Consider the following 25,067-nt stretch of genomic DNA (forward strand, 5'->3'; position numbering starts at 1 on the left):
ATGAAATTGTGGGATGTGAGGTTGTGCGAAAGGGTGGAAAAATGATCAGCTCAGTCTTAGACATGTTAAGTTTAAGAAAGTGACCGGACATCCAGGAAGAGATAGCAGAGGGACAGTTGGATACATAAGTGAGGAGAGCTCAGGGGAGGAAAGGTAGATTTAAGTATCATCAGCATAGAGATATTTAATTGATATCAAATATTATAGTAGGGGGATCCATGGGAAACAGCAACAACAATATGGTCACATTCATATCAGTTTTCATAAGCAGCCCTATATAGGCTCAACTAGGACTCTAAACTTTAGCAAAGCCAACTTTTGCTTGATGAGTGAAGCTTTAAGGGACATTGAATGGGAAATTTTGTATCAAGGAAAAAATACTACAGAGAAATGGGAGGTATTAAAAACGCCGCTCGATAATTATGCTCACAAATTTATTCCCATGGGCAGCAAATGACAGAGTAATAATTCCAAACCAATGTGGCTTAACAAAAAGATTACGGAAATAATGGGGGGAAAAAGGCGAGCATTCAAAAAATATAAATCAGACTTGAAAGCAGAGTCATTCCAGTACTATAAGGATTGTAACAAAATATGCACAAAAAAAATAAATAAGAGCGGCTAAAGTAGAAACTGAAAAGCTAGTAGCAAAGGAAAGTAAATCAAACCCCAAAAAGTATTTTAATTACATCAACAGCAAAAGATTAAAGAAGGAGAGTATATGACAAGCTGAGCTTCTTAATCAAATACAATAATGACATAGCGAAAAAATTAAATGAGTTTTTCTCATCTGTATTCACAAGAGAGGACCAGATGCCGGGATTAACACATAACCTCAGCAACGATAATGTCCCACTGCTAAGTGGTTATTTAAGTGAGGAAGTAGTCTGTGATCAATTAAAAAAATCAAGATTAATAAGTCACCTGGTCCCGATGGAATTCACCCAAGGGTTCTCATGGAGCTACACTCCATACTAGCAAGACTGCTATTTTTGATTTTCAATGACTCACTTACATCAGGCATGGTTCCCAAAGACTGGTGTATAGCAGAAGTTGTGCCGATATTCAAAAAGGGAAGTAAATCTGAACCATGTAATTGTAGACCAGTAAGTCTTACATCTATAGAGGGGAAAGTACTGAAAGGTATTCTAAGGGATAGTATACAGAAGTTCCTTGAAGCCAATAAGGTTATTAATAGGAACCAACATGGATTTGTGAAGGATAGATCATGTCAAACAAAATGATTAGGCTTTTATGAAACAGTTAGCTCCAACCTAGAACAGGGTAAGGAGGTGGATGTAATCTCTTTAGACTTTGCTAAATCTTTCGACACAGTACCGCACATGAGACTTATCTATAAGCTACAAGAACTGCACAATATGCACTTGGGTTAGAAATTGGTTGGATAATAGGGAGCAGCAAGATGTGGTAAATGGAACTTTTTCGAATTGGACTGCAGTACTAAGTGGCATGCCCCAAGGGTCTGTACTTGGACCACTATTGTTAAACATTTTCATAAATGATCTAGCAGTAGGTCTAGAGAGCATGGTGTCAATTTTAGCAGACGATAATAAACTGTGTAAAGGTTATAAATTCGGAGGGGGATGCTGAGTCTCTTCAGAGCGACTTATTTAAGCTGGAAGCATGGGCAGCAAAATGGAGAATGAGGTTCAATACAGACAAGTGTAAGGTAATGCACTTTGGTAGCAAGAACAAAAATACCACCAACATACCAAATGGGGTAAAACTAGGGGATTCTGTACTGGAAAAAGACTTAGGTGTTCACATAGATAACAAACTTAGCAGTAGTACCAAAAGTAGGACTGCAGCAAAGAAGGCAAGCAAGGTATTAGCATGCATAAAGCAGGGAATTGATGCAAGGGATGAGTGTGTTATACTCCCATTATATAAATCCCTAGTGAGGCCACATCTCGAATACTGTGCACAATTTTGGGCACAATACTACAAAAAGGATATCCTGGAACTAGAAAATGTTCAGAAACGGGCGGCCAAATTGATTAAGAGGATGGAAATGCTAGAATACGAGGAGAGCCTTACTAATCTAGGCATGTTCACACTGGAAAAGAGGAGATTAAGAGGGGACATGATTAACATTTACAAATATATAAGGGGTCAATACACAGAGTTTGCGGAGGATTTGTTTTTGGTAAGATCAACAGAGAGGACACGTGGACATCTGCTTAGGTTAGAGGAGAGGAGATTTCGCACACAGACGAAAAGGTTTCTTCACAGTAAGGAGAATACGTATTTGGAATTCCCTGCCTGAGACAGTAGTAATGGCAGACTCGGTCATTAATTTTAAGAATGGACTAGATAGATTATTAATGGATGAGGATATACAGAGTAGATCACGCACTATAGTTAAAAAAAGAGGAATAAACATAACGGCCGGTAGAAGACCACTACAGGTACACCACCAATTTTGTGGCAACCGATGATCCGAAATCTCTTTTAATCCAGACAATTTTGCTTTGTCAGGATTAAAGGGCATTAGGGACGTCTTTTAATCCATAACATTTTCTGCGCATGGGCATAACACGCAATACGCGCAAGTGTCTGTGGGTACAGCTTCCGCGGAAACTGCAGGTGACACAGCAAGCATTGGTGGGGCTGTTATGGCATACAAGGTTACAGCAAGTACCGCACATGGGGAAACACACAGCATGAGCAAGTGTCAGTGAGTACAGCTTCCGCGGACACTGCAGGTGGCACAACAAGCATCGGTGGGGCTGTTATGGCGTCCACTGTAGCATATATTTTACTATTTATTGCTTTAGAAAAGTTCTGAAAGTGCAAAATTAGTAAAAAAAACATTTCCACCGTTAATCCGGCAAAATCGATAATCCAGCACGGCACTGGAACCGAGGATGCCGGAAAATCTGTGGTGTACCTGTAATAGGTTGAACTCGATTGACAAATTGTCTTTTTTCAACCTCAGAAACTATGTTACTGTTACTATATTGTAAGTCAAAAGAGCTAATGAGCTTCCCTAATAAGAACGTATAGAGAGAGAAAAGTAGCGAGCCAAGAACAGAGCCTTGTGGACACCTACAGTTAGTGGAAGTGGTGGGTGGAGTTATGAGAGGAGACAGAGAAGGAACGGTCAGAGAGGTAGGATGGTTGCCAGGAGAGGGCAGTATTATGTAGACCAAGGGAGTGAAGGATTTGCAGATGGAGATGGTGGTCCACAGTGTCAAAAGCAGCAGAGAGGGCAAGAAGAATAAGAAGAAAGGAGGTCATTGCAGACTTTAGTAAGGGCAGTTTTAGTGAGGTGGAGGGGATGAAAGCCAGCATACTGTCATAATGGTAGCATGTTTATTTATGGTGGGAATTGCTAGTGGAATTAATATAGTTTTGTATAATCATATATAGGAGGAACTGCTGGTGTAATTGGAGTTAGAGGCCCTGCTGGCATAATAAATGTGAATAGGCAAAGCCAATATAACTTCTAGGGCAATGTGGTTGTAATTATATGGGGTCTTTGTTAGCATTAAGAATGGTGTGGAGATCTGTCAGAAAGGGGTGGTATTCAGTATACCGGTTGTTGGGATCCTGGCGCATAGTATACCAGCGCCGAAATCCAGACAACCGACATACTGACACCTTTTCTCCCTCTTGGGGGTCCTCGACCCTACTGGAGGGAGAATAGATAGCGTGGCGCGTGTAGTGAGCCCGCAAGGGGCTCATTTGCGCTCGCCCCACTGTCGGCAAGCCAGCGGTCGGGATCCCGGAGCCGGTATGCTGGCCGCTGGGGACCCGGCCGCCGGCAACTCATACCACACCCGTCAGAAACGGCAGTACCAGCACAATCAATTGTTATAGTGTGTATAGGAGAGTATTGAGATTGCTGTAGGTCCAAAGGTGGTCATTTATGTAGGGCTGCTTTTTAGCTTTATATACTTCACTTCTGAAATAATCATTTTAGGAATGCACCACATATCCTGGCTCCGTTTTGTAATACATGTCAATCAAATCAAAGGATTTAATTGTCTATTTATGTAGAGTGTAAAAGAACAGGCAAACAGACAATGGTGACTCATGGAAAGAAAAATAAACTCTGCAAGTGGTAATAAGTCACTTGTCCAAAGTCAACAGACAAAAGTTCTCAAATCGTTTGCTTTAGGCATTTGACACTTTCTTATTGACATACAGTACGTAACCGAAGAATGGATTTATCAAGCAGCAATGGGAAGAATTAATTATGCTGCAAGTGGCATAACTATCTCTGTGTTGAGCAGAAAGGTCAGCAGAGCACAGATTCATACCCTGACCAGAAGAGCAAAACTTCATGCAATATAAATTGTGAGTCAACAGAAATTGAGGTGACAAACTGATTGATTGCCTGAAAACTTCACTTATATGGTGACTGCATAGAAAGTACGTCAGACAAATAGATATCTATGAGTTTTTTTTTCCTGGGGTATTATTATAGAGAACATTGACTGGTTTATTTAATAACAAAATCTGAACTGAAAGTTCCTGTTTACGTGGAATATTTTACAAACTATGCATTTGGGTGCTGAATTTGTATGAAACCACAACAATTAGGCGGTTGGGTACAAAATCCCGGCAGTTGTGATCCTGACAATCAGAAGACCGACAATGGAATCCCAACGGCCATAATCTAGATGAATCCAAGTATTTTCACGCTCATCCCAATCCTACCCCTAACCCAACCCTCCCACAGTCTAACCTCCCTTCCTGCAGCCTAACCCTAACTGTCCCCTCCCACAGCCTAACCATCTACCCAGCCACCCCCCACCGCAGCCTAAGCCACCCCACAGGTACTAAACCTAACCCCCCTTACCTTCTATGATCCATCGGGATTCTGATTGTTAGTAATCCATCTGCCGTGATTTTGGCCGCATTTCCAACTATTACACAATTGCTTTAACTGTATACTGTACCTTCCAGTAGAATGATGGTTTGATGTAGTGTAAATCATACCTGACTACTCTTTAGACCAGAGGTGATGTCAATGGAGCTAATGCGGGTAAGGGAGTGTTTGACGATGTACATAGCATCATTGTGGCTGAGACCCCTGATGCAGAATACAGTAATATGTACATGCCCAAGATGATGCATATTGCAATAAATGACATTAAACTTAATTGGAGGGTGTCCTACTCAGAGGTGAAGCTAGGTGCCATGGTGCCTGGAGGAAAGGTGTTTCGGCACCCCCTGTCCTATCCTGTACTGAATGCATGTTACATTTGAAAAGAAAAAAATATTTAAAAATCCTAAATCAGTAACAGGGCTGGTTCTAGACCTTGTGGATCTTGGGCCATCTCAGGGGGAAAGTTTTATTTGGGCACCCCCCTCGTGTTTAAAACAGGGACAGTGTGCGCCAACAGCGCACATCAAAAATATAGGAGTGTGGCTTCATGGGGAAGCACGTGGCCACAGAATAGTACCAATTCAGATTTCACCACACAGTATTGTCCGTTATTCACATTACACCACACAGTAGTACCCCTTATACACTTTACGCCACACAGTAGAGCCCCTTATACATGTTACGCCAAACAGTAGAACTGCTTACACATGTTATGCCACAGTAGAGTCATTTATACAGGTTATTCCACAGTAGCGCCTCATATACATGTTACTCTGCAGTTCCTAATGCAGAGAGAGGTGCTGTAGCAGCTGGGGCAGAGAGGGATGCTGCAACAGCCAGGGCAGAGAGAGGTGCTGCTGCAGCAGCTGGGGTAGAAAGAGGTGCTGCAGCAGCGTCCACAGGGATTGGTATAACAGGACCGCAATAACCATGCTGCACAGCTACAAGCAGACAGTGAGACATTTAAAGAGGGCTTCAGAGCTCCGGCATGTGCTGGCTGTCAGTGTTGGTGGTTTGCCCTCTAACTTTTCCGGCGCTTTGAGTTTGCGCTCCACCGGAGCCACCCTCGCTACACCCCTGGTCCTACTCTCCAAGAAGTACTCCCAAAAATTCAGTAGCCTCCCGGATATTCCAGGTGAGTATGCTGTGTATTAGAGAAGATTGTGTGCCTAAATGAAAGTGGAGGGGTAGGCATATGCCTTCTATGGATACATTCATTTTGACTAAATAGAACAAGGGGCATATTTAGGAAAAAATAGAAGCACCAGAAAAATATGCCGTCACCCATAGCAACAGTTTTGAAAACGTAATATCACATTGGATACTTTTTTCTGTACTGCAGCTTTAATGAATGTGTCTCTGAGGCTACCTGCCAATGGACTGCTACTTTAGTCATGGATGTTCTCCTGCCCACATGCAGAGACGCCACTTTAGATATTTTGCTAAAGTTCTCCTGACTTTGCTTGTGTGAGGGGAGAAAATTGGACATGCTGGAAAATGTGATTGACCGACCATTATAGTCTCCAAGGGAGACTATAGGACGACACGTTAATAAATCTCAGGGATGTTGGGTATGTAAAGATTAGTATTGGTACACTGGGACACACTGGTTAGTAGAGTGCCTGGAGAAAATAAGCGTCAGGGAAGTGAATCGTGTTTGGGTGGGTTCAGTTCACTGGAGATGCACTGAGCATGTAATACTTGGACTACATTAGAAGACAAATATATTGTGTGCTGCAGAAGTTATGAAAGTACCTTATAGTCCATCAAACAAAAAGTCATATCTTGACCAGACTTAGCACATGTTTTGCTACGACTACAATAGGTTATAATAGTGCAATGTGCAAACGTGCTGTAACAACTAATCAGATGTAATTTTAGTTTTTTTGTAACACTATTCGTTGATGAACTTTACAGCAAACTCATGTACTTTGCCCCATATTGTTCAGTAGTCTCCAATGTATAATAGTGAGGCTGTTTTTGTAACTTGTGTATAAAGACTTACTGTAGCTATAGAATACTAGCACCTGAAAACTGTGCTGGATTGTACTGCCTGTCAAGTACAGTTGTGCTATCTGTAATAAACGGATGAATGTGACATTTAACAAATTTGCACTTCAATGAGGCAATAGATAGTAATAGTTCTTAGTATCACGTCAGCTGCTTAGCCGGATGTCTTATCTGTTATATGAGTAATATCGTTAGCCTTGAATGGTACATTTATTTCATGGCTGGAAGTCTAACTTCATTTTCATATACAGTAGGTCTCACATAGGCATTACAAACCAAGCATCCAAATTGTTTTAGGCATATCGTCAACCAAGCCTAGTAGAACACTTTCTGACTCGAAAACAACCATGTAAGAGAATGGAAATGTGGAAGAACAGTTATCATTCAAGCTTTGCTTTGCATTCGTTTCAGCGATGCAGTCAGCGTTCTTAAATATTAATGCTCAGTGGATTATAATGGTGTTCTGTGGATGCGTTGTCACATACAGTACATAGTCACAAGTTGTGACTTCTTTTGAACTTGAACTTTAGCAAGTACTGTACTTATTGGTAGCCCAGAGATCCTGAATAACAATGTAACAGGTCTTTAATGATTATTTATTTTACCAATGCACTGAAATGGCATTTTCCAATACTGGAGAGATTTATTGCAAATTGTCCCAATGGAGAATTTAACAGTCTTTAGGGGTGCTATTTTACATCCACTAAATATAATAGCGTTTCCGCATATATAACATGCCCAGAAAGGATGACGAATAGGCCCTGTAATCTGATGGCCCTGAATGCATGTCAGCCTACTGTTCTGTAGGTTACAATAATCGTAAAGTGTAATGGAATATGTTGGTGCTATAAAAAATAGCTGTTCATAAATAAATAATAAAATATTTTAGTTTTGTAGGAGACCCAGAAAAGCATACCCAGGAAAAACCTTAGTTTATAGGCTAATATAATTTATATAAATATTTGGGTACAGGAAACTCTATTATAAAAAAAATGAATGTTCTTATGGTTAAGCCATCTCGCGGTTAGTGATGTAGACTGACACTGTACGGTTACAGCCATTTTCATTGTTAAATAGTACATCCAGAGCTCTTTATAGAGTGATGCAAAGTCCATTCATCTACACTCTGTATTAACACCCATCAACAGGGTGAGACATAGAAACACAGAATTTGACAGCAGATAAGAACCAAATAGCCCATTTAGTCTGCCCTAAACACATGTACACACTTACACAATAGAGTTAATTTTTGTTGGGTGCCAATCAACCTTCCAGTATATTTTTGTGGGAGGAAACCGGAGTACCCGGAGGAAACCCACGCAAGCATTGGGAGAATATTAAGGCCATTAAGGAATGGACAGTTAACACAGTTATGGCTGTGGTGGGAATGGAACCCAAGACCTCAGTGCTGTGAGGCAGTACTGCTAACCATTACACCATCTATAATGTGCTAGGGACAAGGGTAAAAAAAAAAATAACCTAAAGTGTAGGAGTCAGTCTAACCTTGAAACTAAGGGGATATCTTCAGGATTGGTGAAAGATGTAAATCCTTAAGCCCCATACACGCTAGACGAGAAAGTAAAAGATATCGCTCAGAAAGCTATCTCGTCTAGTGTGTACACTCAACATCGTTAATGATGCTCGCTCCCGTGCATCGTTAACGACCCCCTCCCTCGTCTGAACAGTTCAGATGAGGGAGGACCTCATTAACGAGAGCCATGCTGCATGGCCCCTGCTCCCCTCCCACCGCCGCTCCCTCCCCGCCAGCATCGGCAAGTGTGTATGCACTTGCCGATGACGGAACCCCGCCGGGTTGCTGCTGCAGCCAATATCGCTGGGTACACACATCGGCTAATGTGTACCCGGCTTATGATATCAACATAAATGACTTCCAAAACATTAAGTGCTACCTGGATCCCAGTATTTTTCCAACTCTGGTTGAGAAACCTATTAAGAGATTATACTGACACATTTGTCTTCTTATGATTTAACAACTATATTTTATTTCGGGCTTCCCATGTAGATGACTGATGGTGTTTATATTGTGCCCATAAAGCAAAGGCAGTTATAAATTAATCTACATCCTAATTATGTAAATTAACCCATGAATTCAACACAAATTCAGAGCCATTTGCCCATGAGGGCAATCTAAAGTGGGGTACACACATATACAATTATCTGCCCGTTCTTTGGATATTGAAAGAACAGGCCAACAATTGTATATGTATGTATTCATTGCCAATGCAAGACTGTTAGCTGATAAATGGGTTACAGTATAATGTTCCTGCAATGGCCGGGATCTGAATCTTATGAACTGTTTAACTTTTAAAGGTTCGACCACCCGATCCCACAGAAGCCCGTACACACTGTGCTATAGTCTGCACAGTGTGTACAGCTCTTGCAGGCAGCTCACAGGGGGTCACACTGGGGGCACAAAGCATGGCTAATCGGGTGAGTTTACCTTGATCAACCTCTGATTTTATATGTATGTATGCAGCTGCTCTTTCCCAGGGTTGGGGCTGAGACCCGGGAATTGCCATCTTTTAATCCCAGCAAATTCCTGGCTTGCATATCTGAAAGTGGTATAAGAGAACAGTCTGTGTAGCAAGTGGATTCTTCCTGAACCTCAGATAAAAAAGCTGGAGTTAGAATCTTTATTACATTTTGTTACCTAGAAAAGCAAATCAGGAGAAATAAAATAATGCCTGGTAGACTGATTTATTACTTGAGTTATTTGAATGTAAACATTTTTTTGGGTGACTGTAGATGGGGATATAGTTAGATGCCCTGTTGTCTCCACTGCCCTAAAATGAGTTTAATGGCAAGTACTGTAGTTCGCAATCGTTTAATTAATGTAAGGTACTTTTTGGTAAAGGACCCAATTTATTCTGTTGGGAAAGGATGAGCTAAGCACACACCAAGGAACCATTTGATGTAATAATGAACAAGAGCCATCCAGATGTCTTAAGGTAAGAGCAACGGAGAAAGCCTTCTTATGTCACTGCAAGATGGCATCCACAGGCCACCTGCTGGACATCACTCTTTTCCAGGTAAGGCTTCCATTTGGAACTACAGTCAACAGATCATTTTGGAAAAACTGATGATAATAGCTGGCAAAGCCAAGGAAGCTTTATGTAGCATTTAGACCTACAGGTAGGATATTCTTTCTCTGTCCATCTGCAGTCCTGCAGCAGATTATTATATAAACTAAACATTTTTACTTGGTGGCTACTAATGCTTTTTGTATCATAGTAGCCATTATCATGGAGGCGGAAAAGGGCTGTTTTTACTTGATCAGGATATAAGGTCAAATGGTGGAATAAGGCAAAAAAATAAAAGGTTTATATAATACATGAATGTATATGCGCATCATGATGGCCCCTTGTAGTTGCAACTTGGACCTCCCCTCTGGAATTGTGACATCACGCTGCAGGAGGTGGGGCCATGATGATGTGATTTGAGGTGAATTGCGTCATCAAGCTCACACCTTGCCTACTTCATTATGGAAATTAGTGAGACATGGTAGGGTTCCCTGCTCTCCCAGGAGATGAGGAGAACTTCCATATGTTTAAAGAGATTAGGCAAGAATTAATGAGCTGTTGTTGATTTGTGATGTCAGAGAGTAATAAAGATAACAGTAGATTAAGCACAGAGGGGCAGATGTATTAACCTGGAGAAGGCATAAGGAAGTGATAAACCAGTGATAAATGCAAGGTGATAAACACAACAGCCAATCAGCTCCCATATGTAAATTAACATTTAGGAGCTGATTGGCTGGTGTATTATCACCTTGCACTTAACACTGCTTTATCACTTCTTTATGCCTTTTCCAGGTTAATACATCTACCCCAGAGTCTGTAAGCAGTTCTCAAAAGTGGCATGGAAGCATGCACCTAGTTATAAATATGGTGACCACTTCTATTTCTGCAGTCACTTATTTCCAAGGACCCTCAGTCTAGGGAGAGTGCTTTCAACACAGGGCTCCAATACTATTGTTAATGCCCCATTATCATTATCATTTATATTATAAAACTGTTTAGTTTTCTCCTCCTCCATATCCATAATATTTGATTATAAACCATATAACCTGTGGAAGAGCTACTGTACATGATAATAACAGAAAGTTTAAATTAAAATCACAAAAAAAAACCCACTAATTCAGTCTCATTTAATTTTTCTTTAGCTATGAAATTATTACTATGTGTTCCTACGGGTGATGAAATGCCAGCTGTCACAGTCACATGACCAACACCAGCATCTCTAGCATGCCAACAGGGGACGGGGTAATTATTTTACCCCTCCCCTGTCCCATATCCTAAGCCTCACCCGCCTAGGGTGGTGGCTAGGGCTGAGATAGTGGGGTGGCGTCTAGGGCTAAATCACAAGGAGTGGCAGCTAGGGCTAATGGTGGGTACACACTGATAGATATATCTGCAGATCAACTGATCTGCAGATATATCAATGGACGGATCGGGCAGTGTGCTGTGCATAAACACTGCCCGATCCGTCGGGGACAGACATCATGACACGCCCGCCCAGTTCAACGTTCAATCACCGCCGGCTGACGCAGCATGTGTTACAGCTAACCGCCCTCTAGTGCTAATCCTAACCCCCCCACCCCCTGTCCCTAACTGTCCTCCCCCGATACTTACCTTCATGATGTCGGTGGTCCAAGTGGTGTCGGGATTCCGGCGACAGTCACATGGCATCCCAACTGCTGGGATGCTGACCGCATCCCAATCCTATAAGTGTATCGTGCAAAACCACTACAGTGAAAACCACCAATGTAATATAGTCAAATGTGCGCTGTCTTATATTAACAGATGTGATATGGCGAACCTATAGGTAGCCAGGTAATGTTCTTATTAGGCTCATTCCTGGAATTATTCAAAGCAATAATATAGTATAATTACTAAATAAAACCTGATGGACTAGGCGTTAATCTATTTAATAATACAGAATGTCTACATAAATGTACAAAATAAGGACACTGCATGTTTATTCGATAAGAACTATAATACTGTAAATATAACTGTTGCATTAAAGCGTAAGGTCTGCTTGATTATGTTCATGTATTAGAGAAATATTCTATTTAACTGAAATGCAATCTTTCATTTAGCACACCACTGATGTACAGCAAAGCATTAAAGCACATTTCTCAGTTTAACTCTCTTCAGTTTATTCTTATTTTTAAATCCTTGGGGCAAGCTCGGGTTCCAGACTGTTCAGAAGACAAATGAGTTTCTGCAAGATGTGGCCAGCATTATTGACAGCAAAGTTTATAAGTAAGCGATGCTTTCATAAAAGCGCCAACTTGATTTTCATGAAAGGCCCAATGTAATTTTCATGACACATTTCAGAGACGTGAATAATTGCAGATCACCAGAATTTAAATGAACTCTAACCCCAAGTTTTAAAAAGCTTTCCCATATGATTTATAGATTGGACTACAAGGAATACATTTATATACGCCTGTGTACTGACAAGCTTTCTTTACAGCCATTGACACCCAATATAAAGCACAGATATTGTTTTCGTTGTCTTTTCAGGTAACAACTTGTAATATTGTGTATTCTAAAACATGCTACTGCTCCATTCCCCTTCTCTGATGCATATGAATGGCTTTACATACTGTACTTTCCACAGATTTGTCTAGAGGGGAGGGATAGCAGAGGAGGAGAGAGCAGGAGATTACTCAGGGGACTACTCATGGTCTAAATGTGACATATAAACAAAATGACTGCCTTCATCAGAAAGTTCTATATCCAAATATTAAACATAAACCCCCCCACGTTACTTTAACATTGAGAGGCTTTCAAAAAAGTACACACTCATTCATATCCTTATTTTGACTTATCCCTCCACTGGGCGGGGTTCCGACCACCTTCTATTTCGCCTCCGGGCACCTGGTATGAACTTACGCCCCTGGTCACACTACTACTGTGCCCTTGTATGGCTCACGTCCCACATTGTACCCTTCGTCGTGAGACCAACATGGCTGCCTCATTTGGTACGCTTGTGGATGGGATGAAAAATACATGGAACTTACGGTTTTGTTGGGAATGTACTCTGGGGGTAATTCAGACCTGATCGTAGCAGCAAATCTTTTAGCAGTTGGGCAAAACCATGTGCACTGCAGGTGTGGCAGATATAACATGGGCAGAGAGAGTTAGATTTGGGTGGGGTGTGTTCAATCTGAAATCAAAATTGCAGTGTAAAAATAAAGCCGCCAGTATTTACTCTGCACAGAAAAAAAATTAACCCACCCAAATCTAACTCTCTCTGCACATGTTATATCTGCCCCTCCTGCAGTGCACATGGGGGGTAATTCTGAGTTGATCGCAGCAGGAATTTTGTTAGCAGTTGGGCAAAACCATGTGCACTGCAGGGGAGGCAGATATAACATGTGCAGAGAGAGTTAGATTTGGGTGGGTTATTTTGTTTCTGTGTAGAGTAAATACTGGCTGCTTTATTTTTACACTGTAATTTAGATTGCAGATTGAACACACCACACCCAAATCTAACTCTCTCTGCACATGTTATATCTGCCTCCCCTGCAATGCACATGGTTTTGCCCAACAGCTAATAAAATTCCTGCTGCGATCAACTCAGAATTACCCCCATGGTTTTGCCCAACTGCTAACAAATTTGCTGCTACGATCAGATCTGAATTACCCCCTCTGTCCAATAGCATGCTGCCATCACTCCATTTTGTGTCATCTCTTCTAGGGGTAGACTATTCCACCTAGGGTAATCCTACGCAGTGCGCCCAAGATGGCTGCCGCACCTGGTACCTTGTGAGGGTGGAATATACAATCCGTAGAATCTATTATCCAATATGCCTACCGCAATCCTGCATTATGCTTACTGTGCACTCTAAGTTTTCTTTTTTGTGTCTGTGTGGCTTGTCTTTTGCTGTATTACTTAAATCTTCTGTATTATGTGCATTGTTTTTGACATTTGTGAAGCGCCTTGACTCCTCTTGGAGACAGTGCTATATAAATAAAATTATTATTATAATAATAATAATAATAATAATAATAATAATAATAACGTACAATGATCTGGTCCTCACCATAAAGTCCATACCAATGCTTATGGATGTTGATTTTATGGTCCAAGCACCATCTAAGCACAACCAACCAGCTCCTAACATTTTTCAAACATAGCCTGTGACATGGCTGTTAGGAGCTGATTGGCTGGTACTTTCTCTCCATCCACTTCATCTGTCTCCAAAGCTTAGTAAATATTCCCCATAATCAAGTTATATATATGATGCCACATATGGTGCAAAACTGGTCACAACCTGGTGAAACAACCATAATTTACTATAACCCTATTGACCAACATTAAAAACAAGAACAAACATATAAATATTAATTTTGCAGCCTTAAACATGTCTATGAATGTCCATTTCAGTTTCCTAGTGCTGTGTCTTACTATGTTTATGGTTAATTGCTCATGTTTATTGAGAGTGTATTTTTTTTATTTCCAAAAAGTTTCTAATAAGTTCATAACAGCAAAAAACCTGATGTTCATATGTCTTGTGAAATAAAAAAAATCTGGGACATACCTTCTAGGACTTACAGTCTATTACACAATATAGTATAATAGCATAGTAGGAGTATTAGTGATTAAATAACACACTCATGCTACTGGAATTACTGAGGCTGACGTCAGCTGTGTAGGCAATACAATGTACTGTATTTCTGAGGACAACTATCTCACATTGACCTGAGTTCCCAATGTTTGTTGAAGACATACAGAAGAAGCACATTACTTTACCTTATAGATCTTCACTATTGTTTTCTCATTTTAAATTGTAAATTAATTTAATTCTTTGATGACAAAGGGGATTAAAGCATATTGAGAGTAATAGTTACACAAGTCAGTTCTTGTCTTCTGTAAAAGATGTTATGTGGATTATCAGTAAAGATTGTGGGGGAGCACCGGACTGCATTTTATCCTGTACTGTTCCGTTACTGCACAGTATTCAAATATGTGATAATCCTCCGCATTTTACACTTTATTCATGCACTGTTAATAATGGAGTGTTCAACAATGTCAGGAACTCTGCATCAGATAGTACAGGTGGGTGTGCTTTCTGCTGAAGGTTATGCAAAGATGATGTGTTCAGTTAATACATGTATATAATGACCTAGTTACAACCATTATGTTAACAGTATGGACAATCAGTTTAATCGAAATGATAGTGTTTGCCAGAATAATTATGTGCTATTGCAGCACACCTTACAGGTCCCTTGTTGCTCCAATTGTGCTTTTAAAGAAGAACTCCATTCATTGAAATATTTTCATAGGGTCTTATTTTCAATCCTTTTTTTAAATAATGTGAACACTGATGTTTTCACAATCCTTTCACATTATTTTAGTATCAAATAAATTTACCGCATGGTTTTTGGAGGGGATTTAGTAAAAAATATCCTCCATGCCCCAAAATTTGCATCAAATCCGTATCCTGATCGCATTTCCCATACCTCTAATGGGAAATGCGATCAGATCAGATCAGATATAACATTCTTCAATTGTCAAATAATATCGTTGGAAACCTCACTAAACTAAAGCCATCTTCATATGGCATTAGCAGAGGCTTTCCTCTGTTTTGTATGTGAGCTGGGAGAGGGATCTTTGCAGATCCCAACCCAATTCTCTGAGTGCAGGATAGGGAGTCTGGGGGTCGGGATCGTTATAGATCCCTCCCCCATCCTCTTGCTGCAGCTGTGCCTAGCAAGGGGAATGAGGAGAGGGATATTTGCAGCTCCTTTTCCCTGCTGACACCATTACACAGGCACAACTAATGACAGTGCTGAGTATGTGTCACTCTTATGCTGCTTTCACATCGCAAAACCTGCTTTTGAAACGGTTCTTTAAACGGTTCTTAAAACGGGTCTGAGCAGTTAAACCCCCTTCACATCGCATGTTGTAACCAGTATATTACCATTTCATTACCGTTTTCGTACCTTTCACACTGAACCCGTTTCACCCATACAAAACAGTGGTTGTCATTTTAAATGTTTATTTCCTGCTTCTGCCTGGTGAGATCACACATGGAGACAGCCTATCACCTTCTGGGGCTTGCAAATACCATTTCAGACCCTTTCACACTGCACAATTAAACGGGTCTGAAATGGGTAGGACCCTGCTTTTTTACCGTTTCAAAATACCGGTATTTTGTAAACGGTAAATTGAAGGTGACCCTTTCACATCGCAGCTCGAACCGTTTAGGAAGCCAGTAAAAACGTCAAATTACCGGTGTGAAAGGGGTATTAAGATACAGAGGTTTATAAGCACAATAAAGGTAGTGCTGGGAAGCCCAGCAGGGTGTTCTGCAGACCTACTGTCGTCATCTGAAAACTTTCGCAATTGCAGAAGCTGGATGCTTTTTTTCGCAAGCTGTCCCGGCAGATTAATTTTAGAACATTTATGCAATATATTTTTCATATCAAAAGTTAATTTCATATTCAGATTGTAATAAATGGTTGCCTTAATGATTTACTCTGCTTACCCCACGTCTTTAGTTCAATTCATGATTTGGCTATATTCATTCGCTATTCTGTTCTTAGCCATTCCTGCACTTCGGACCTCCTGTGCTGTATTTGTTTCCAGATTTAAGTTTTGGTGTCCAACCTACGGTATGTTTACTTGTGTATGTTTCACATGTACATGTGATTTACCTCCACTTGGGAAACACCCCCCACCCCCCATTTCTTCCCATATTAACATGTGATGTGTAATTTGTCTCATGTTTACTATTTAAAAAATAAATAAATAAATAAATAAATAAATATTTTTAAAGTAAAACTCCCACAATGAACAAAACTCACATTCAAAGACACCCAGACCCTGGATTGCCAGGCCCCGGTCTCTGTAAGGGCCGGGAGTGCAAGGGAGGTGTAATCATGCTGTGATGCCACAATCAAGGCCCCAAATGCTCACGCCAACACTTCACAGCAGTGCACTCCATAGTAATGTATACAGTGAGGTAGTGTAGCCACTACCCCTTCAGCAGCCACGACAGCCACCAGCACCCAGTTCCATTCAAAGTCTCAGTGGCCCTGTGGGTGATAAAAACAGAACTTCCTGCAACTGCTAAATTCACAACCACAGCCATACTAAGGATCAGAACTACCCTATGATTTTTAATTACATGTTTTGTGTAGTGTAATCTACAGTAACAACATGTTAGAAAAAAAGAAGAGCAGGATGGGGAAGGCAGTTGTCTACAGTGTAAGTGATCATGCAATCTTTTAGAATGCATGGAATAAAGAAATAGCAACAAGGAAATCTAACAATTGCATAGCACCGCTGTCCCAGAGGCTAGAACGCATGTGCAGATCTCCGGGAAAATGGCACAGTGGCCATTTTCCCAGTGACTTTCCTACTATGCTTGTGCAAAAAAGCGTTAAAATGGTATTGCGCCATTTTCCCAGTGAATTCTGGAGCACTGCTGCTGCACTGTGGGACTCCGGAGGGTAAGTATTAAAAACAATGGGTGCAGGGTATGCGGGGCCCCCCTGGACTAGTAATAAATTCCAAACAATGTCTTTGCCATGCTCTGCTTACAGTATAAGAGCCGTTGTCGATGGGGGGATTTATTGCTGAAAAATTGGTGATTTGTAGAGAGCTAGAAATTAAGAAAGAAGATGAAAGTATACACAATGAACATGAGACTGTCCCAGGGAAGTGCTTATTGTGCCAATATCGAACACGGGGGCAGATTTATCAGAGCTTGAAGCGAGATAAAGCACCAACCAACCTAATAGCTCCTGTCAATCTATAGGATGAAAAATGTCAGGAGCTGATTGGTTGGTACTTTCTCTCCACTTTGATAAATCTGCCCCATGGTGCCTTGAGCCTCGTGTTGCACTGAAATGGGGGCATATATACACTCAGCACAAGTTTCAGAGGGTCTTTAACTTCCCCATCACTACGTGGTCAGTGGTCGGAGAAGATGGTTTTATGACTGTAACCCTAGTGATATGGGGTTTGCTATAAAAATGAAGGAATTGAGTGGAGTACATATTTTATTACTACCAGAAACGCCAATTTCACGTATGGAAAGACCCAGCAATCATCTGCCGGACTACGTCTGGAGCTGAGCAAACGTGTAAATTTGCTTCTGCGTGCGCTTAGTTTGCTAATATTCCCTATTTGCGGGCATATTCGGAGCTGCATCCGACTGAGAATCACACTGTGGGTTTTTGTGATACAGACCTCACTTTTTCCTTTGTGTTTTTGCACACAGGGCTACATGGTTGGATACTGTCACCTGCGTTCATCCTGTTGCCTGTACCTTGTGACGCTATCAACTACGTAATCCATTGAAGAGCTGTATTCATAACCGACAATTTCTGCCAAAAAACTAATGCAGCTATTAAAGTTATTAAACTTGTTTATTTCAAATGAACTTCAAAACATTGTGATTACATTATAGAAATTATAACATACCCCACAAATAAATTAGACTTAATTATCATTAATTACATGAAGCATGGTCATTATCTTCTAATACTTAACAAGGTAAGTGGGAAAATCAGCTGCTGTATTCAGTCCAGCTTTTTAAGAGATCAATCTTCAAATAAATTCCGAAAGTACATTTGCGTTCTATAATAATAATAATAATAATAATAATAATAATTAGGTAAAAATTGCTCTGCAGCAATTAATGGGTGGTGTCATACGAGCTTTCTAGACCAGAAGGAAAACAGCCAGGGGGAAAAAAAAACAGGGCATCAATATTTCAATGTATCTTTTCAGCTAAAACCCTCCAGAATGTTCTCCATAATATCTATTTGGTTTCTGTTTTAGCTATTAATCGCTTATGTGACAGTATAGGAAAGATGAACATAGACTTTTATGGTGCAATTGTCTGCTGTAGCTGTTTTGCTGCTGACCCTAAATACAGCAAGCAGCTTTGTAAGTAGCAATCTGCTCATGTGACTTTCCTCTACCATCATCAACTAGATAAAATCCATTAATTTCAATATGAAAACATCTTTAAATACTAATCTGCCAGGTTATTTTTAGTGCAGTCTGTATCCTTTTTTCAACAGTGCATCGATCAAAAAACAGTAGAGATGTGCGGCGGGCACTTTTCATGTTTTGGTTTTGGATCTGGATTGGTTTTGCCAAAACCACCCTTTCGGGTTTTGGTTTTGGATCTGGATGATTTTTTTGTTAAAACACAAAAACAGCTAAAATCACAGAATTTGGGGGTAATTTTGATCCTACGGTATTATTAACCTCAATAACATTAATTTCCACTTATTTCCAGTCTATTCTGAACACCTCATAATATTGTTTTTAGGCCAAAAAGTTGCACTAAGATAGCTGGATGACTTTGCTAAGCGACACAAGTGTGCGGCACAAACACCTGGCCCATCTAGAAGTGGTACTGCAGTGGCAGACACAATGGCACTTTTAAAAACTAGGCCCCAAACACCTCAACATGCAAAGAAGAAAAAGAGGTGCAATGAGGTAGCTGGATGACTTTGCTAAGCGACACAAGTGTACGGCACAAACACTTGGCCTATCTAGGAGTGGCACTGCAGTGGCAGACAGGATGGCACTTTTAAAAACTAGGCCACAAACAGCTCATCATGCAAAGAAGAAAAAGAGGTGAAATGAGGTAGCTAGATGACTAAGCTAAGCGACACAAGTGTGCGGCACAAACACCTGGCCCATCTAGGAGTGGCACTGCAGTGGCAAACAGGATGGTAATTTTAAAAACTAGGCCCCAAACAGCTCATCATGCAAAGAAGAAAAAGAGGTGTAACGAGGTAGTTGGATGACTTTGCTAAGCGACACAAGTGTGCGGCACAAACACCTGGCCCAGCTAGGAGTGGCAAGTGGCCCGCAATTATTCAGGCCACCGACAGCATCTCCTGCACGCCCCTGTCATTTTTCAAAAAATTCCGCACAACCAAATTAATTGTATGTGCAAAACATGGAATGTGCTGGAATTTGCCCAGATATAATGCACACACAATATTGCTGATTTATACGGTAGTACCCCTGGACTTATACGGCAGTACCCCTGAACTTATACGACTGCACCACTGGACTGGACTTATACGGCAGTACCCCATGACCTATACGGCAGTACCCCTGAACTTATACGACTGCACCACTGGACTGGACTTATACGACAGTAACCCTGGACTTATACGTCAGTGCCACTGGACTTATACGGCAGTACCCCTGGACTTATATGGCAGCACCACTGGACTGGACTTATATGGCAGTACCCCTGGACTTATACGGCAATACCACTGGACTTATATGGCAGTACCACTGACTTATACGCCAGTGCCCTTGGACTTATACGGCAGTACCACTGGACTGGACTTATATGGCAGTACTTCTGGACTTATACGGCAGTACCACTGGACTTACACGGCAGTACCCCTGGACTTACACGGCAGTACCCCTGGACTTATATGGCAGCACCACTGGACTGGACTTATACTTCAGCAGCACTGGACATATGGCAGCACAGGACACCACCACTGGACTTATGGCAGCACAGAACACCACCACTGGACTGATGCAGCACAACACAGCACCCCATGACTGGATTTATGCAGCAGCAGCAGTGGACTTATGGCAGCACAGGACACCATAACTGGACTTATGGCAGCAGAGGACACCACCACTGGACTGATGCAGCACAATACAGCACCACTGCACTGGACTAGACTTATACAGCAGCACTGGACTTAAGGCAGCACAGGACACCACCACTGTGACTGGACTGATGCAGCACAAGACACCACCACTGGACTGATGCAGCACAAGACAGCATTGGAATGACACATAAGAGCAGGTCGCCACCCCATGTGCCACACCACTTTCCCGCACACACACGGTGGAGACACGTACTCTTGCTACACTCTACAATTCCGGAGTGAAAATGGCGGCGATGTGCGGCTCCTTACATGGAATCCAAAACCTGTGAGAATCCGACAGAGGGATAATGACGTTTTGCCTCGTTCTGGTTTCCGAGTCTGGTGGGAAGTCCCGAGCCGGACTCGGATCCAGGCTCGGGACGTGATGTTCGGTGGAGTTTGGTTCTCAGGGAACCGAACCCGCTCATCCCTACTAAAAATTTGAGGTTTTGTGTTCCTCACTGGAGGCATGGTTGCAGGGACACCTAAAGGAATTATTCCCTGCTGACAATTTTGCATGCCTCCTAAATTTTCAACTATTGTATGTATACACAATGTAATAATCAGGCCAATCATCCAATTTTCAGCTACTCCATCCGATAGTCTCAGAGTGTGTATGCAGCACTCTGGCTAATTTCTGGAGCAGAAAAATTTGATTCTATGAAAACTGTTTGCAATTCTCTGGCTGATTCCAAAGGAATCTGGTGTGCTGGTTTAAAAAAATAACTATAACTAAGAATTTTTCACAAAATGGATGTAAATATATGGGGAAAAAAGGCTATTCACGTGTATGCTGGTGAAACGTTAGTTTTATTACTTAACTAACTGTTCAACCCGTTCTTCGCACGGGAGTTACTGATTTTTACAGTTGTAAATATAAATGAGTATTAAAAATGTGGTAAATCTATAGAGATGTAAATTTGAGACGTCTTATTGTAAGTAAATATTAATTAAGTGACAGAACCATTTTTGTAGTTCATTAAATTCTACCCATTGGAGCTGCAATCCAAATTTTGATCCGATTGTCCGTTTGGGCGTTATCGTTCATGCAACGCAAGCCACGCATCAGTAATTACCTCATTATGTCAAACACCTTTTCATACCCTTAGTGGAGGTTTATTACAATTCGAATTACATAGTTTTCCTATTTCCCACCTGAAGAATACTTATGTTAAATTTCATCTTCCTAACATATCGGGAAGTAAGAGAATTAGTGATGAGTCAGTCAGTGAGTGAATGAGTGAGTCAAGGGCTTTTTTCATTTTTGTAGTTTATTAAAATTTACACACTGGAGGTGCAATCCAAATTTTGATCCGATTCTCTGTTTGGGCGTTATCGTTCCCTCAACGCAAGCCACGCATCAGTAATTACCTGATTATGTCCTTAGGGGAGTTTTATTAAAATTCGAATAGTTTTCCTATTTCCCACCTGAAGAATACCCATGTTAAATTTCAGCTTCCTAACATATCAGGAAGTAAGAGAATTAGTGATGAGTCAGTCAGTGAGTGAGTGAGGGCTTTCACGTTAATATATATATATATATATATATATATATATATATTTTTTTTTTTTTTATTCTGAAAAAATGTAACAAAGAACATGGTACAATGTTATGTACATTAACAAGTCCTTACACTGCCTATTTTATCTTCAAAGCTTTGTTTGATACTTTTTCTTCTATACATTGCTTGTGGGTTTTCTCTGCGCAAAATCCAACAGTAGTCTTGTATCATATTGATATGCCATCTTTCCTGGTAGCATTGATCCATCTCCTTTATGTCTTGGTGGAATCTTTCTCCTTGCTCCACTGTAATGGCTCCAAGGTTTTTAAGAACGTATTCCAAAAAATCATTCAGAAAGTGCACTTTTAAGCACATTGAACAAAATGTTTTGTATTTTCCTAGCATATCTTAAACTATTTGCTTGCAGTTGGGATCTTTGAAACTCCAAGAACTTATTTACAACTTCCTTAAAAGCATTCCAAGTCTCTCTTTCAACTGTTTCCCTTTTTTCTCTTTTTTTTTTTTTTAACTCCTTGTCTGTTAGGAGTTTTCAAATGTCCAACAAAAATGCTTTCTTTAAATTTTGTCATCTGACAATACAAGATACTTAAACCACTCTACATTTAAAAAAAACTTTTACAAACTGTTTCTTAAGTACTTGTCTGATGTGAAGAGGAAGTATGAGTTTTTTTTGGAGTCCAACAAAATTTTTCCAGATAACATTTTTTATCTGGGTTTCAAATCATCGCTGCTTGGCCAATGATTATTGATCCAGTATTGGTCCTTTGCTCCGCTGTCTCATTCACACCAAGGATAATAGACAGTACTTTAAGATCACCACATATCATCCAGAACAATCCTTTTACCTCAGTTTTGTCAAATGACACTAAATTCTGTAGACAAATTGATAGCTAGATTTCATTTTCATTTTGTGAACAAATAGTTTGTGACTTTTTTTAGTATTCTTACTGAAATCAGCACCAAAAATCTATTGTTAATTGTTCTAATGTTTAAAAAAAAATTCAATCATAGGCCTGTGTTATCGTTCTAAAAGCAGTTGGAATAGATGTTTGGATCTAACCTGCTGATTATCATTTAAAAATGCCACCTTTGTGACAAGATTTTGGACAGATAATCATTTGGATTGGAACGATTGAGGGAGGGAGCTGGGAGGCCCCCTGTCACTCGCTGCGCTGCTCTGCTTAGCTACTGGTGAATGGATGCTATGTGCATGCACACAGCTGAGTGCCTTTTTGCCGGAGAGAGGGATAGGAGGAATGTCAGCAGCTCCTGAAGCACTGGGCATGCCTCCACAGTGATGGCAACTGGGAGGAGTAGCTCGTGGGCTCAGTGGGGCAGATTTATTAAGCCTGGTGAAGTGATAAATTACATGGTGATAAAGTACCAGCCAATCAGCTCCTAACTTCCATGTCACAGGCTGGGTTTGAAAAATGACAGTTGAGAGCTGACTGGCTGGTGCTTTATCACTTTCCACTTTATCACTTCACCCGTATTCCTGTGAAGCCACACCCCTTTGACAGACTGCAGAGTCCCCAATCAAAAACGTTGGGAAGTAAGCAAGAGCAAATTCATTGGTATGAACTACATGAACCACATGCAGATATGTCATAATGGTGCTGGTTATATGACATTAGGCTGTTAGAGCCATCACAGAGATGCAATGCAGCTATGGGGCTTGTATTGCCTAGAACACAGGTTCTCAAACTCGGTCCTCCGGACCCCACACAGTGCATGTTTTGCAGGTCTCCTCACAGAATCACAAGTAAAATAATTAGCTCCACCTGTGGACCTTTTAAAATGTGTCTGTGAGTAATTAATACACCTGTGCACTTACTGGGTTACCTGCAAAACATGCACTGTGTGGGGTCCTGAGGACCGAGTTTGAGAACCCCTGGCCTAGAACATTGTTTTCAAGTAAGTCAGTGGCTTAGAGCATAAGTAACTAAGGGGGACATTTACTAAGCAGTGATAAGAGCGGAGAAGTGAGCCAGTGGAGAAGTTGCCTCATCAACCAATCAGCAGCTCTGTATAATTTTATAGTATGCAAATTATAGATGTTACTTCAGTGCTGATTGGTTGCGATGGGCAACTTCTCCATTGGCTCACTTCTCCGCTCTTATCACTGCTTAGTAAATGTCCCCCTAAATCATCTGAATCCTTGCAATAATAGCCACAGGTCCCTGAAATCGGTCTGCTGACCGCCGAGGTCCCGACGGCCGGGATCATAACTAAATCCCTTTCCACACATGACACAAGAGACAGTATGCTATAAATTGTCAGCAATCCAGTGGTACCTACCTGAACTGGTTGATGCAGGGGATTTGCTGCGCCTGGAAGGTCCGGGACTCTTAGTCGCGCTCCTGCGTGGTATATTAGGAAGCTTGGTGTAAGAAGTAGATTTCACAACCCGACATTCTGTAATGAAAAAGTGTAGGTTACAATCTGTTTCTCTTTATTTTGTATTGTAACCCGTTCATATTCTAACTCTGTATAAAGACTACATTGCTCCTATATAAACAAACTTATCATTGCTTTACCACCTTTGAAAGTCTATCCCTAGAATGATGTTTTGGGGCAAGGGAGATAAGTGTAGGCAATTAATTTAAACTTGCATTTTCTGTTCCACAGTCTGTGTCTTTGCCTTGCTATAATACCTACTGTATACATGGCTGGAGTGATAATGCTTGTCCTCTCTGCAATACACTAGTTGTACTGTATACAGCCATTGAAAGGAAGAGATGTGCAGCAGTTCAGTTGCAGCCTCAGGCTGCAGCATTGCTAGGTCTACAGTTCAGCTGCTCACGGATCCTTTAGGAAGCAGACACTAATAAGCGTAATGTTCAACTACGATCACCGGTTAATAGCAGGTATATATAAATATAAAAGACAGCTGCAATATTTCTTTTAACCTATCAGACCCTTACACCCCTAACTTATTCACTGGCGTGCGCAGCACATTTTAATAGGGGGTGCACTGTCGGAGGGGTGTGT

General features: G+C 41.0%; 1 protein-coding gene across 4 annotated transcripts in view; it reads right to left on the reverse strand.

Moving 5' to 3' along the window:
* The window catches only part of DCLK1 (doublecortin like kinase 1), a 560,745-nt gene that overhangs the window by 214,285 nt on the left and 321,393 nt on the right, over positions 1-25,067 (reverse strand). For all 4 annotated transcript variants that reach the window (XM_063951824.1, XM_063951822.1, XM_063951823.1 and 1 more), the window contains one exon: positions 24,375-24,491. In XM_063951824.1, coding sequence (XP_063807894.1) covers positions 24,375-24,491 — 117 coding nt within the window. The remainder of the gene's footprint in view (positions 1-24,374; positions 24,492-25,067) is intronic.

Source organism: Pseudophryne corroboree, chromosome 2 (assembly GCF_028390025.1).
Source record: "Pseudophryne corroboree isolate aPseCor3 chromosome 2, aPseCor3.hap2, whole genome shotgun sequence".
Taxonomy (NCBI): Eukaryota; Metazoa; Chordata; class Amphibia; order Anura; family Myobatrachidae; genus Pseudophryne; species Pseudophryne corroboree.